At 39.5% G+C, this 14,361-nt stretch overlaps 1 protein-coding gene across 1 annotated transcript; it reads left to right on the forward strand.

Moving 5' to 3' along the window:
* The first annotated feature begins 966 nt into the window (after nucleotides 1-966).
* LOC139383962 (transforming growth factor-beta receptor-associated protein 1) lies at nucleotides 967-8,109 on the forward strand. Its single transcript, XM_071128585.1, has 12 exons — nucleotides 967-1,029; nucleotides 1,223-1,967; nucleotides 2,384-2,578; nucleotides 3,709-3,863; nucleotides 5,295-5,377; nucleotides 5,573-5,917; nucleotides 6,024-6,081; nucleotides 6,339-6,482; nucleotides 6,621-6,761; nucleotides 6,875-7,034; nucleotides 7,325-7,746; nucleotides 7,892-8,109. The coding sequence occupies exons 2-12, from the start codon at nucleotides 1,280-1,282 to the stop codon at nucleotides 8,030-8,032; spliced, it is 2,532 nt and encodes an 843-aa protein (XP_070984686.1). The 5' UTR covers nucleotides 967-1,029; nucleotides 1,223-1,279; the 3' UTR covers nucleotides 8,033-8,109.
* The last annotated feature ends 6,252 nt before the right edge of the window (nucleotides 8,110-14,361 follow it).

Below are 14,361 nucleotides of genomic sequence, written 5' to 3' on the forward strand. Positions count from 1 at the left end.
GGTCACGATATTTACCTTTAATTGTTTTATTGTTTCATTGCTAGTGTGATGATTTTGAGGACAGGACCCTTTGATGTCCACCTTAGCTTCCCTTTTCAAGAGAAGTAATAGAATTGTTTGCCAAGTTAAATGTATAATTCACAGAACAATTTAACTTGTGATGATCTACATGACAAAGGGGTGTAGTTGACCCCAATAATTTTGTCTGCACATTAGTCTGTCCTGTTTGCGTGTTATATGTGTTCATCATTATTCACATCAATGTAGGAGTTGTTTTGTAGTAGTTCAAATAAGGTGACAATCTTTTGTTCAACTAAAAAATGTGACCCTCTTTTATGTATGCCTAAAATTGAATGTATCTGTCGTGTTAAATGAATGACACTGCTTTGCTTTAATTAATAAAACGTATGTGATCATGCCCTTTTGTCCTTTGTACCAAAGATTTTGAGGGCTGTTTCTGGGAAGAAACCTGTAGCAATGATGCCACCCAGAGGACGTAACCAATTATGTCAGGTCACACACACAGTGCACTAAACTTGCTGCAAAATAGACAACAGTGTATACTGTACATAGAAAAGTTATAAGTCCTCTCTGGCTTATTTAAAAGGCTGAAACACTTTTCAAATAAACATGACATCTTGGAAGAGCACTTTCTTTCCCATATTACAGAAAGGCCTGTTACATTTCTATAACATTCTGAATGTTGCACCATACTAAACATACCCCAGTTTATACTGAATTGTTCACCTACTGTTTCCTGACACATTTGCGACTGACCACAAACCAAACACTACAATTCATTTGAGGTTTTGTGGCACGTCAAAATATAATTCCTCAACACACAGATTGTTTTCATCCTTGTAAAAGTGTTTTATGGTTTAACTTGTGGTGGCATTGTGCAATTGTACTCCTAGGCTGAGAATAAGTGGTGTAAAAGGCTGACACAGACTTCCTCTCAGGATGGGAGTCACATGATGAGGTCAAACTACACTTCACATGAGAAGGGATTTCTAACAACACAAGATCGAGGTAAGGACAATTTATTAGAATAAATATGAATAGATGTTCATCTAAACCCCGTGAATATACTTTTTCATTTGATGATAGATTTGCATTATTGTCTGTGTGACAACATTGGTGAAATACATTTCCATTTCCAACTTTTTTGGGTTCAGTTGTAGATCATTGATGAAACATGATTTGCTTTATTTTTTTTGTCTAGGGTATTCTAATCTAATATCGAGAACAGCATCGGCATACATCAACAAATACAGCAGCAATGAGTTTGAAAGCCTTCACTCAAGTGCAAGTCTATGAAAAACTTCCCAACCCTAAAGAAAAAGACAAATTCAGCATCCATAGCCTGGAGTGTTATGACAGAAATATATACATTGGAACCAAAGACTCATTGGTCCAACACCTTATCCTACCCAGCAGCAGTGACACGAAGGACTCCAGTCAAAGTCCTCGGGAGGGGAGGATGAAACTGCTAGGCTCAAGCAGCCCAGTCACCCAATTAAGGGTGATACCAGTTCTCAATCACCTTCTGGTTCTGTGGGATCGTTCCGTTAGCGCCCTAAACATGTTCTCCCTAGAACCCCTTCCTTTCCTGAAGCGGATCCAACACGTGTCTTTCTTTGAGGTGTGTGAATCGACACTGTCAACCTCATCGCAGTCTGTGTGTGTGGAGCTGGTGACAGCTTCTAGCAGGAGCAGAGTGGTCCGGATCCATGTTGTGGGGGTGGAGAGATGGGATTGTGTTAAAGAGGTGTCTCTACCCCAGGACCCTGTGGCCTTAGCTGTGGATGATAACACTTTGTGTGTGGCCACCAGTGACAGGTATTTCCTCCACGACCACAAGAGTGGAAGCACCGTTGATCTCTTCCCTCACAACCTGAGCAGGCAGAATATCATTGTGAGCACCGCAGGAAAAGGGGAATTCCTTTTAAATGGGCCCGGCTCCTTGGGTAAGAGCTGCTGTCATGAAAGCAATTACACTCGCACGCAGCACATGCTCTGTGCCCTTCAAAAGAATGCCTGTGGACAAACACACCAGACGCAGACACCTTATAGACAGCTACTTTGTCTGATTTTATAGTCAAGCATTGTGCCTGTACATAATATAAACAACTACACACTAGTAGTTTAAAATAAATGGTCATGTTTATATCGCCGTTCATGACGGCAGTGAACACAGAAGGATACAAATCCACTGCTGGGAAAAGTATAGATTTCCTGTTTTTACACATTTACTGTAAGATATCGTTATAAACTACAAAATGAGTGGCTAATATGTGTTATTTTAAGTAACGTGTTGGTTGGTACAGTTTACGTATCTATAGGATATTTGTTGTATAGATGTACTATTATTTCTTTGCCACAGGCATGTTTGTCATGAAGAATGGCATATGCCAGCGGCCTCCAGTGCAGTGGCCTGAGGAGCTGTTGGCAGCGGTGGTGTGTTACCCTTACATCCTGGCCCTGCAGCCTCAGGCTCTCTATGTCTACAGTATGGTGGATCAGCATCTCAAACAGACTATGCCTCTGCTTAGGGCCAGGGGCCTACTCTCAACAACAGGTACACTGTAAAACCATCCTGTTATTATCACTCTTGGGGCGGCAGCGTAGCCTAGTGGTTAGAGCGTTGGACTAGTAACCGAAAGGTTGCAAGATCGTAATCCCCGAGCTGACAAGGTACAAATCTGTCGTTCTGCCCCTGAGCAAGGCAGTTAACCCACTGTTCCTATTGAAAATATTGAAAATAAGAATTTGTTCTTATTAACTGACTTGCCTAGTTAAATAAAGGTAAAATAAAAGAAAAACTCTAAATCATTGTATAAACTGAATACAGTAGATTACCGTAAAAAAAACGTAGCATTATGTGAAAATATTCAACGGCTGGAAAATATTTGACGTATTTTGGACATTCTCGTAATATTTGATGTATTTTGGACTTTACCATAAAATATGCTATACAAAATACAGTAGCAGTTCACTGAACCTTTAATGGTTGAGTATTTGACATGTCCTTTGGTCTGTTTAGCCCCGTCACTATTTGGAAGCCTTTGTTAAGGCATCTAGAATTGCAAGTGATATAAATTACCAAAATGTGGTCTTATATCACTTGCACTTCTGGAGGTCTTAACAAAGGCTTCCAAACTGGCATTCATTGATATGCTGTCATATGTAAACACATTACCTAGCAGCCAACCTGCTTGCAGCAATTCAATATAATTACGGTAAAATACAAACCCCATTCACCCCCAATTAATTAAATTAATGAATTAACCCATTCGTTCATTCATTACAATTACCATAATACGATCACTGTAATGCATTATACTGTTGTTTTACTGTAACTTACAGGCAGACAGTTGCCTGTAACTTACAATAAAAACAATAGTAAAAAAAGATCACAGTAACAGTATTGAATACTGCAAAAATACAGTATGGTAACATGCTGTACCTTTTTCTACAGTAATTTACAAGAAATTATTTGCAGTGTATTGGACCAACAAATCAATCAAGCTGCCACCCAATAACACATTTAAATGTTTATTCATTTAATTCATTCAGTCAGTCAGTCAGTGACAATGACAATGTGACAAGGTTTAATTGTGGTCATTCTGCATACTGTGACTTCCACTCTGGTTCAAATACTCTGTTTTGGGTTTCTGTCAGAACATGTCAATGTTATCCTCTCTTCAGAGGGTGTGTACGTTTTTATGGAGAGAGAGATCCTCGGTTTGTCCCATGTACCATTTGAGGAGCAGATCCAAACCCTGGTAAGGTATGAGAGAGTGGAGGAGGCACTGGGACTGCTTGGTGGAGTTCAAGCTCATCTTCCACAGGTTTCTTACAAGGTAATCACTAACAATAAACAGGATCTCCTTTTGACTCTGAATCAAATTGCCTAACTGAACACCAAGAATAAGAACTACAACTCTCACGTAATTAATCAAACATGGTTATGACTTTGAAAATGAAAGGAAAGTCGAACCCAGACAATGCAAGCTCTTGTACCCAAGGGTTCTTACAAGGTAAAACACAGATTTTAACAAATTTAACAGATGATTAATCTCTCATCTTCCTTGACTCTTCCATCCTAGAAAATAAAGACAAAAACGAATCCAACTATTCACATATTCACAAGTTAGGAGACTGCAGAATAAAGCAGCAAGGATTATTTTAAGGTGAAGATATGGTTCTTCTGTTGCAGTCATGCGCCGTGTTCTTGGTTGGTCATCAATCGACAAGATAATTGAAAAAAACAACATTATTATTTTATTTTATAATATACATCATTTAAAACGGCCAAGTTCTATTCACAACGGTATTCAGTTGGTAAGAGACAGACATTCCGTAAATACTAGGAATAGATTGTTCACCATCTATGCATTATCCAGACAGAAAAGAGAAATAGGCAAAATAACATTTCGATTTAGAGCAATAAAGGAATGGAATAAATTAACTGAGCAAACTAGAAACCTTTCAATATATAGATTTAAACATTATTTTAAAACAATTTAAATATAGTATATAGAAATGTTGTGGGACTATAGTAGATGAAGAATCAATATTTTTTAGATTGAGTATTTATTGGGTCATTATGCTAGTATATTATGTATGTTTGTAATAGTGTGTTATATGTGAAAGTGTGTTTGTATTATAAATTGTATTTTAATGTTTAAGGACTCTTGGAAGATTAGTCCAAATGGGGACTAAAAGAGATCCAAATCAAATCAAAATCAAATCAAACATACTACAATAGCCTAATCCACAGGACTACAAGTTCAAAATTGCATCAGAACCTTATTCTATATTACAACTTTATAACTGATGTGTAGACAGCATTAAATAAATGAATACCCTCATAACATGGTATATGAATGTAATATTTCATCGGGGTAATCATGTTCATCATTTATTGAGCTGCACATGGTGTATGATGAAGGCAACAGATGGTATCAGAGATTTGTTGGAATCATGGTAGATTCTCAAGTTATAGGTCGAGGGTTGAATTGAGTATTCTTGAATGAATATGCCTTCTGTTCATGACTTTTTCATTATACTTTGTCTGTCTCGAAAGCTTTGAAATCTGGGTTTGTGGGTACTAAATTTAGACATACATTAACGTGTTGCTCGTAAGATTTAGTTGCAAATACATTAACTTCAGCCCCAGTGACTTGAGAAAAATAAATTGATTTAAAATATGCTTATTTGTAAATATGTACCAGATCTTAGAAGATAAGTGATATTATTTGAGTTGACAAATGTTGTATTTGATTTGACAGGAGCTGCATAAGATCATCACTTGCATGGATGGATTCATTAAATTCTACCAGGGGTCTTTTTCAGAGGCCAAAGAACTTTTTATGTGAGGACAGTCCTTTTCCACATCTTATTTTCAGTATGGACCCCTACATTTAAAGAAACTACCTTCAATCATAGTAAAAGTAGATAATGTCACTAGCATTATGTATTGCTTTGTTATAACAGTTTGAATTATTAGTTCTGCTGTCTGTTGAAATATTTCAATAATGTTTCAATTATTCATTCCTGTTTTTGACAGCAAAGGAGAGTTGGACCCTAGAGAAATCATCAGCTTGTATCCAGAGATGGAACCACTCTGTGAGACCTTTCATTCCCAGCTGGTCAAAGTGAACAATGCAAAGGAGCTCTTGGCACTACGGCAAGAGGACAGGACCACATTTCAACAGTATCTAGACTTCCTGGGCGATTTCCTAAGGGTGGTTCGAGGGACGAAGCAGGGAGTTGAGTGCAGTGAGGATATCGATAATGCACAACTGAGAATGTACACAGAGCAAGGTGACAGAGTAGACCTGGATGCACTTGTGTCCTCTCCCAATTCCTGCTCAATCGACAAATGTGTGCCTCTCCTTGAGCTGCACAAGAGGTGAGAATGGGTGGCTGTTCAGTATAAACTGAGAACAATATATTTGAATCTTGCAATGCTTCATTAAATATAATACTGCTATAATTTCCTTATACTGTCATCTCAGATTTTTCACACTTGGATTACTCTACCAGAGTCATGGTCACCATATCAAAGCAATCCAGGTAATCTCTGAGTTTAGCATTCAATAAATAGATGATTTGCATTTATTTTAGCCAGTCTAATCAATAGCATATTCTTTATATCTTACTTTGTACCATCTTTGTGTTATAAGACAGTGAACAATGATATAATGTAGTTTCTGCTTAAATTAGGATTTCAGACCATACTGAAAATAAGATGTGTAAAAGTACGGTCATCACAAATGTTATTTGACCTTGGTTGACTCCCGGTAGAACTTAAAGTCCTTATGATGTTGCAGACTTGGGTGAAAATTACTGATGGGCAATATGAAGAAAGCTCATGTTCAAATGTGTATGAGCACATTGTGAGAACTCTCAGTCGACTAAAACAGAGAGACGTCGTTTGGACGTTTGCAGACTGGGCTCTCCAAAGAAACCAGGAGGTATCTGAGTATCCATATAGCGCAACTGTAGAAAAGTATAAAACATATTATAATTATAATAAATAACATAATTATTTGATCGGAACTATACCTCATGTTGACCGATTTTAGTGTAATTTCTTTACTGTAACATTTAAGGTTGGAATACAGATTTTCACAAAAAGAGATCCAGAAGACCAAGACACATTTGCACAGGAGGATGTCCTCACTTTTTTAAAGAAGTACTCTCTAGCTTTGATGTTGTTCCTGGAATTTCTGGTCCATGATTTGAAAAGCAAGGTTGGTACCACCAGTATATCAATAGCACCACACCACTTTTACCCATATTAAACAGTTGTTTGAAATGAATTAAAGGCACATATTTGTATCCCCCCCTTTTTATCATTTCTCAGGAGGAGAAGCATCATACCCTTTTGGCCACCGCATATGTCACCCATATACTCAGAGCCTTACAACATGGAAAGGGTATGGATTCAGATGGAGGAATGACCAGAGATAAACTGCAACAGTTGCTGTGGCAGTCTTCCCTCTATGACACCATGACAGTACATGGTATGTGAGTCATATGAAAATGTATCATGCTTAATGAATGTAGGAAGTCCTTACTCACCTAACTATTTAATCAAAACTACTTAACAGGATAAATATAATTATTACTCTTGTTGCTCTAAGAATTATGTAGCTTACTAAACTCTATATTCATTCGGATTGATGTAGCTTAATAAACTTCCTATTCATTCATCATTCATATTTGTTTTTTCTCGAAACCTGATTCCCAGGTTAGATTGAATAGTGTATGTGATTATTGTTTTATAATAATATAAGTATGACTGATATTACAGAGGCCATCCAGCCGACAGTCCTGCACACCGAGCAGGCCATCCTGCTCGGGAGAGCTGGTGACCACTATCAGGCCCTACAGACCTTGGTCCACAAAGAGAGAGACCTCCAGGTTGCAGGGGCCTACTGCAGGAGGGCTGCTGGGTGGCAGGAAAGGGAACTGGAACACATCCTTTTCCTCACCCTGCTCCGGATCTACCTGGGCTCCAATGAGCTAGCGAGTGCGGCCGTGGACCTGTTGAATGCCAACGCTGCTGCTTTTGACCTGGATACAGTCCTCCAGGTTCTGCCGGATTCCTGGTCTGTTCAGCTGGTCTCCCAGTTCCTGTTGGGGTCCCTTCGAGGGACTTTCCATCAAAGACGAATGGCAGGGGTAGAGAGGGGCCTGGCCCAGGTAGAACTCCTTAGACACAAGTACACTTGGGTGAGCACACGCTTCAATATTTTTTCAGGGATGCACTTGCTTTGTTTACAATGGGAATCTTCAGGGTTTCCGTGATGCGGAAGTAGACTCCGTTTTATTAGTACATGTTGTGCATTGTATTCATATTCATCTCTTGTCCCCTCAGGCCCAAGCCTCAAAAAGAATGCTGAAATTGGATAAGGGTCGGGTGTGCAATACCTGCCAGAAGGATCTCACAGAGCCAGAGTTTGTGTGTAGTCTTAGGGGTGAGCTGGTTCACACTAACTGTGGAAGCTACACAGAGTAGCTTCCACAAATCCAAGTCAATGGTACCTATATTAGCATTTTCTAATTTCACTTCAAAATCCTCTATAAGTAACTTCATTCAGTTACACAATCCATTTTTAGATACTTTAGGATGATTTGGACATAATGCGCGGAAATGATAATAATTATAGGTACCACTGTTTTTTTATTGAACCTTTATTTAACTAGGCAAGTCAGTTAAGAATAAATCCTTATTTACAATGATGGCCTACCTGGGAACAATGGGTTAACTGCCTTGTTCAGGGGCAGAACGACAGATTTTTTTTTTCAACAGTCTGACCACTAGGCTACCTGCCGCCCCAAATCCTGCCGCCCCAAATCCAATTATTTGCATTGAATTTGTGCCACAATTGTTAAAAAGTTAGCATTTGAAACAGTGGTCAGGGAAACAAAGCCAAAGCATGGATTGCTGTCATACCTTGTTGATAGACTGCTTACAGGGAAATAACTAATATGCCATTTTACAATTAGGATGAACTATCCCTTTAAGGCAGCAGCATTCGACAGCCGTGCAAGGGGTGTGACGAATTCCACTAGGCACTGTGTCTGCTTCTTACCCAATCATTAGTTTAACATTTTATGGGGAATTTGCAATCTTACTGGTCCAAACACACTGAGTTATACTAAACATTAGGAACACCTCCTAATATTGAGTTGCATTCCCTTTTACCCTCAGAACAGCCTCAATTCGTCAGGCCATGGACTCTACTAGGTGTCGAAAGCCTTCCACAGGGATGCTGGCCCATGTTTACTCCAATGCTTCCCACAGTTGTGTCAATTGGCTGGATGTCCTTTGGGTGGTGGACAATTCTAGATACACACAGGAAACTGTTGAACGTGAAAAACCGAGCAGCGTTGCAGTTCTTGACACACTCAAACCGGTGCGCCAGGCATCTACTACCATACCCCGTTTAAAGGCACTTCAATCTTTTGTCTTGCCCATTCACCCTCTAAGTGGCACACAAACACAATTCATGTCTCAAGGCTTAAAAATCCTTCTTTAACCTGTCCCCTCCCTCTACACCAGTGGTTCCCAAAATGTTTCTAGTCCCGTACCACTTCAAACATTCAACCTCCAGCTGCGTACCCTCTCTAGCACCAGGGTCAACGCACTCTCAAATGTTGTTTTTTGCCATCATTGTAAGCCTGCCACACAAACACTATACGATACATTTATTAAACATAAGAATGAGTGTGAGTTTTTGTCACAACCCGGCTCGTGGGAAGTGACAAAGAGCTCTTGAAGGACCAGGGCACAAATAATAATTGAATAATACTCAATAATTTTCTTTCTTTATTTAGCGATCTTACATATAAAACCTTTTTTGTTCATCAAAAATGGTGAAAGGTGTGCTTGAAAGGATGCACATAACTCTGCAACCTTGGGTTGTATTGGAGAGAGTCTCAGTCTTATATCCTTTTCCACACACAGTCTGTGCCTGTATTTCGTTTTCATTCTAACGAGGGCCGAGAATCCACTCTCACATAGGTACGTGATTGCAAAGGGCATCAGTGTCTTAACAGCACGATTTGCCAAGGCAGGTTACTCCGAGTGCAGCCCAATCCAGAAATCTGGCAGTGGCTTCTGATTAAATTCTATTTTTTGCAATTATGATGAGGCGCTCTTGTTCAGATATCGGTAAGTGGACCAGAGGCAGGGCATGAAAGGGATAACGAATCCAGTTGTTTGTGTCATCCGTTTTTGAAAATTACTTGTGTAATTGCGCACCCAGCTCACTCAGGTGCTTCGCTATATCACATTTGACATTGTCTGTAAGCTTGAGTTCATTTGCACACAAACAATCATACAATGACGGAATCATAGCCTTGTCATCACGCAAGCGGTCAGACAAGTGAAAATTATAGTCTGCGAAGAAAACTTTAAGCTTGTCTCTCAATTCAAAAAAACATGTCAATACTTTGCCCCTTGATAACCATCGCACTTCTGTATGTTGTAAAAACACTGCACATATAATTTCATGATGCAGAATATAGACAAGAGTTCAGCTGCCTTGCTTTAACAAAGTTCATAATTTTCACTGTAGTGTCCAAAACGTCTTTCAAGCTGTCAGGCATTCCCTTGGCAGCAAGAGCCTCTCGGTAGATGCTGCAGTGTACCCAAGTGGCTTCGGGAGCAACTGCTTGCACACGAGTTACCACTCCACTATGTCTCCCTGTCATGGCTTTTGCACCATCTGTACAAATACCAACATATCTTAACCACCAAAGTCCATTTCATGTCACAAAGCTGTCCAGTACTTTAAAAATATTATCTCATGTTGTCCCAGTTTCCAGTGGTTTGCAAAAGAGGATGTCTTCCTTAATACACCACCCATGAACGTAACGGACATATACCAGGAACTGTGCCGGGCCCGCCACGTCTGTTGACTCATCCGCTGTAATGCATAGAATTCACTGGCTTGTATGCGAAGCAGTAATTGTTTAAAAACATCTTCTGCCATTTCACTGATGTGTTGTGAAACAGTGTTGTTTGATTAAGTAATTGTCTGTATAGTTTTTTGGCCCTTTCCACCAGCATTGTCCCAGCCATATCTGTGGCAGCAGGAAGAATTAAGTCCTCCACAATAATATGGGTCTTGCCTGTCCTAGCCACTTGATAGCTCACCATATAAAATGCGTCTAGCCCCTTCTTATTAATGGTGTCTGTTGCTTTTATACATGTCTTACTACTCGAAAGTCATCTTTATTCTTGCTCAAAAAACTCCTGTGGCTTATTTTTCAAATTGTCATGTTTAGTTTCTAAATGTCTGCACAAGAGTGAAGGTTTTCCGCGAGAGAATAACAGTTGATGTGATTGGATGTTAATTATTTGACTAGAATACATGTATTTGACATTGTGTTGTTATTTCCTAGAACAGTAGATGGTTTAATTTTATTTTGGGCCGTAAAACGAGGCTACTCAGGAAAATATAAATGTACTGTTTGAAAATGTGTCGAAAAATGCTTAAAAAAAAATATGAATCACATTTTTATTTGGCGTACCCCCGACGGCATTGCGCGTACCTACCCCAGTTCGGGAATACCTGCTCTACACTGATTGAAGTGGATATAACAGGTGACATCAATAAGGGATAATAGCTTTCACCTGGATTCACCTGGTCAGTCTATGTCAAGGAGAGAGCAGGTGTTCTTAATATTTTATATACTCAGTGTGTAATATTTATTGCATACTAACAGTGTCTGTGGACTCAGTGTAGTACTCCAATTTAAGGACCATTCACCAGACACATTCCCCAATTAGAATAATGTAAATAAAATGTTTAAATAACCAAATTATACAATAACTTGTTTGAGGAAATACACCATTGCCCATGATACAGCACGCAATGCACATGTTCACTGTGGTATGTCTAAACCATTTCCTTTAAAACCATAGACAGCAATAGTTATAATGTAAATCCACATTGAGGACACTGTGGGACACACTGTATTCAATGATCAGACCGATATTTTGAATATGGAAACCACAAAGGGATTTGGCCATCCTGAAAGAAATTTGACCATTTGGCCATCCTGTCCTGCTCTATGTCTCCACCCTCAATTTCCACTGTGTTCCTTCCATATACATATGAAGATGGAAATAGAATGTTTGGTGTGTGAACAACCATATGCATGTGAAAGTTTTCTACTGCAGTTACTGTGTACAGTCGTGGCCAAAAGTTTTGAGAATGACACAAATATTAATTTTCACAGTCTGCTGCCTCATGGCAATTTGCATATACTCCAGAATGTTATGAAGAGTGATCAGATGAATTGAAATAAATTGCAAAGTCCCTCTTTGCCATGCAAATAAACTGAAACCCCCAAAAACATTTCCACTGCATTTTAGCACTGCTACAAAAGGACCAGATGACATCATGTCAGTGATTCTCTTGTTAACACAGGTGTGAGTGTTGACGAGGACAAGGCTGGAGATCCCTCTGTCATGCTGATTGAGTTTGAATAACAGACTGGAAGCTTCAAAAGGAGGGTGGTGCTTGGAATCATTGTTCTTCATCTGTCAACCATGGTTACCTGCAAGGAAATACGTGTCGTCATCATTGCTTTGCACAAAAAGAGCTTCACAGGCAAGGATATTGCTGCCAGTAAGATTGCACCTAAATCAACAATTTATCGGATCATCAAGAAATGCAAGGAGAGCAGTTCAATTGTTGTGAAGAAGGCTTCAGGGCGCCCAAGAAAGTCCAGCAAGCGCCAGGACCGTCTCCTAAAGTTGATTCAGCTGCGGGATCGGGGCACCAACAGTGCAGAGCTTGCTCAGGAATGGCAGCAGGCAGGTGTGAGTGCATCTGCACGCACAGTGAGGCGAAGACTTTTGGAGGATGTCCTGGTGTCAAGAAGGGCAGCAAAGAAGCCACTTCTCTCCAGGAAAAACATCAGGGACAGACTGATATTCTGCAAAAGGTACAGGGATTGGACTGCTGAGGACTAGGTTGAAGTCATTTTCTCTGATGAATCTCATTTCCGATTGTTTGGGGCATCTGGAAAAAAGCTTGTCCAGAGAAGACAAGGTGAGCACTACCATCAGTCCTGTGTCATGCCAACAGTAAAGCATCCTGAGACCATTCATGTGTGGGGTTGCTTCTCAGCCAAGGGAGTGGGCTCACTCACAATTTTGCCTAAGAACACAGCCATGAATAAAGAATGCTACCAACACATCCTCTTCTCCCAACCAGTTTGGTGATGAACAATTCCTTTTCCAGCATGATGGAGCACCTTGCTATAAGGCAAAAGTGATAACTAAGTGGCTCAGGGAACAAAACATCGATATTTTGGGTCCATGGCCAGGAAACTCCCCAGACCTTAATCCCATTGAGAGCTTGTGGCCAATCCTCAAGAGGCGGGTGGTCAAACAAAAACCCACAAATTCTGACAAACTCCAAGCATTGATTATGCAAGAATGAGCTGCCATCAGTCAGGATATGGCCCAGAAGTTAATTGACAGCATGCCAGGGCGGATTGCAGAGGTCTTGAAAAAGAAGGGTCAACACTGCAAATATTGACTCTTTGCATCAACTTCATGTAATTGTCAATAAAAGCCTTTGACACTTATGAAATGCTTGTAATTATACTTCAGTATTCCATAGTAACATCTGACAAAAATTTCTGAAGACACGTAAGCAGCAGACTTTATGAAAATGGACATGGCTGAAAATAAAAGTGTTAATTACTCTATATTAAGGAAATACTCATTTATGTTGCAAATGAATTGTTCAAAAATAAAAACTCATTGTGTTTGAACACTAAATACTGTGTAATTCTACAACCACTGAGTTTGCTTTGACATCAAGTATTCCTCATTTTAAAACCCAGCTTCAGTAAATATTGAGAGTATTGTTGTGAATAATCTTTAACACGTGTAAATGAGCTAGAAGGAAGGAGACATGTATCTATTTCTGTCATAATTAAGTAATTTAGGCTAATCATAAGTGCAAGTATTTCTTTATGCTCATAGTTTTTGGGAAAAGTGCCCAGGAGCAGAAGTCTGACATACATCTGGCAAGAGTTTTTACCACACTTCAGTTAACGCCAGTGTTTTCACGTGAATGGTTGTGAATGGTTATTATTTTAAGTCCCTCAACAGTTTTAAAAAAAACAACTTCTACATAAGCAACAAAGTATTCTGGGGTATGGGTCTCACTATGATAAAAAAAAAGTATGTATGTAAGGACAGATACTGCTTCGATATTGGAGTTAACTGGAGTGAAATGGCTTTTCCTCCCGCTGTTAATGGCCTGTGTATGCAATCTGGTGCTATGTTACACGTGTGTGTCTGGGCAGGCGACAGCTCCCCTGGAGTTTGGCCCTGGATCTTTAAATGGCCCAGACCAGACGGTCATTTCACACATGAGGGAACAGGATGGATGCAAAAATCAACAGTTATAGAGCAAAGTATGGTTAGGAACCAGACATTGGTCTCCCATTATACATATCCACACCACAGACAAAGGGAATAGGAAAAACAACATTCACTTCTTGCGCTTTTCTAAATGTAAATGCACTTTGCATCTGAAAATGCAACTGTTTTGTTTTAGTTTGTGCATGCACCTTTATTGTTGTAGGCTAATTTCTTCTAATGTCTTTACAATCCATATGTTAGATTAGTTGTATAGAATCATATTCTCTATAAGCTGTCAGAGATCTGAGGTTTAAATGCGGTTCTCAGTCATTGTGCTATTAGAAGCTATTTTTAATGGCTCTACTTTATTTTATAATTCTGCAGAGTTTGTTCCAATTTATTTCCAAATCACAGGAGGTTGGTAGCACCTTAATTGCGGAAGACTGGCT

Source organism: Oncorhynchus clarkii, chromosome 25 (genome assembly GCF_045791955.1).
Source record: "Oncorhynchus clarkii lewisi isolate Uvic-CL-2024 chromosome 25, UVic_Ocla_1.0, whole genome shotgun sequence".
Classification (NCBI taxonomy): Eukaryota; Metazoa; Chordata; class Actinopteri; order Salmoniformes; family Salmonidae; genus Oncorhynchus; species Oncorhynchus clarkii.

What these genes read in the sequence shown, in the direction of transcription:
- LOC139383962 (XM_071128585.1), top strand. Translation starts at nt 1,280, where the DNA reads ATGAGTTTGAAAGCCTTCACTCAAGTGCAAGTCTATGAAAAACTTCCC. An exon ending in GGGCCTACTCTCAACAACAG is followed by an intron (nt 2,579 to 3,708) that starts GTACACTGTAAA and finishes TCCTCTCTTCAG; the next exon opens with AGGGTGTGTACGTTTTTATG. An exon ending in CTCTCCAAAGAAACCAGGAG is followed by an intron (nt 6,483 to 6,620) that starts GTATCTGAGTAT and finishes GTAACATTTAAG; the next exon opens with GTTGGAATACAGATTTTCAC.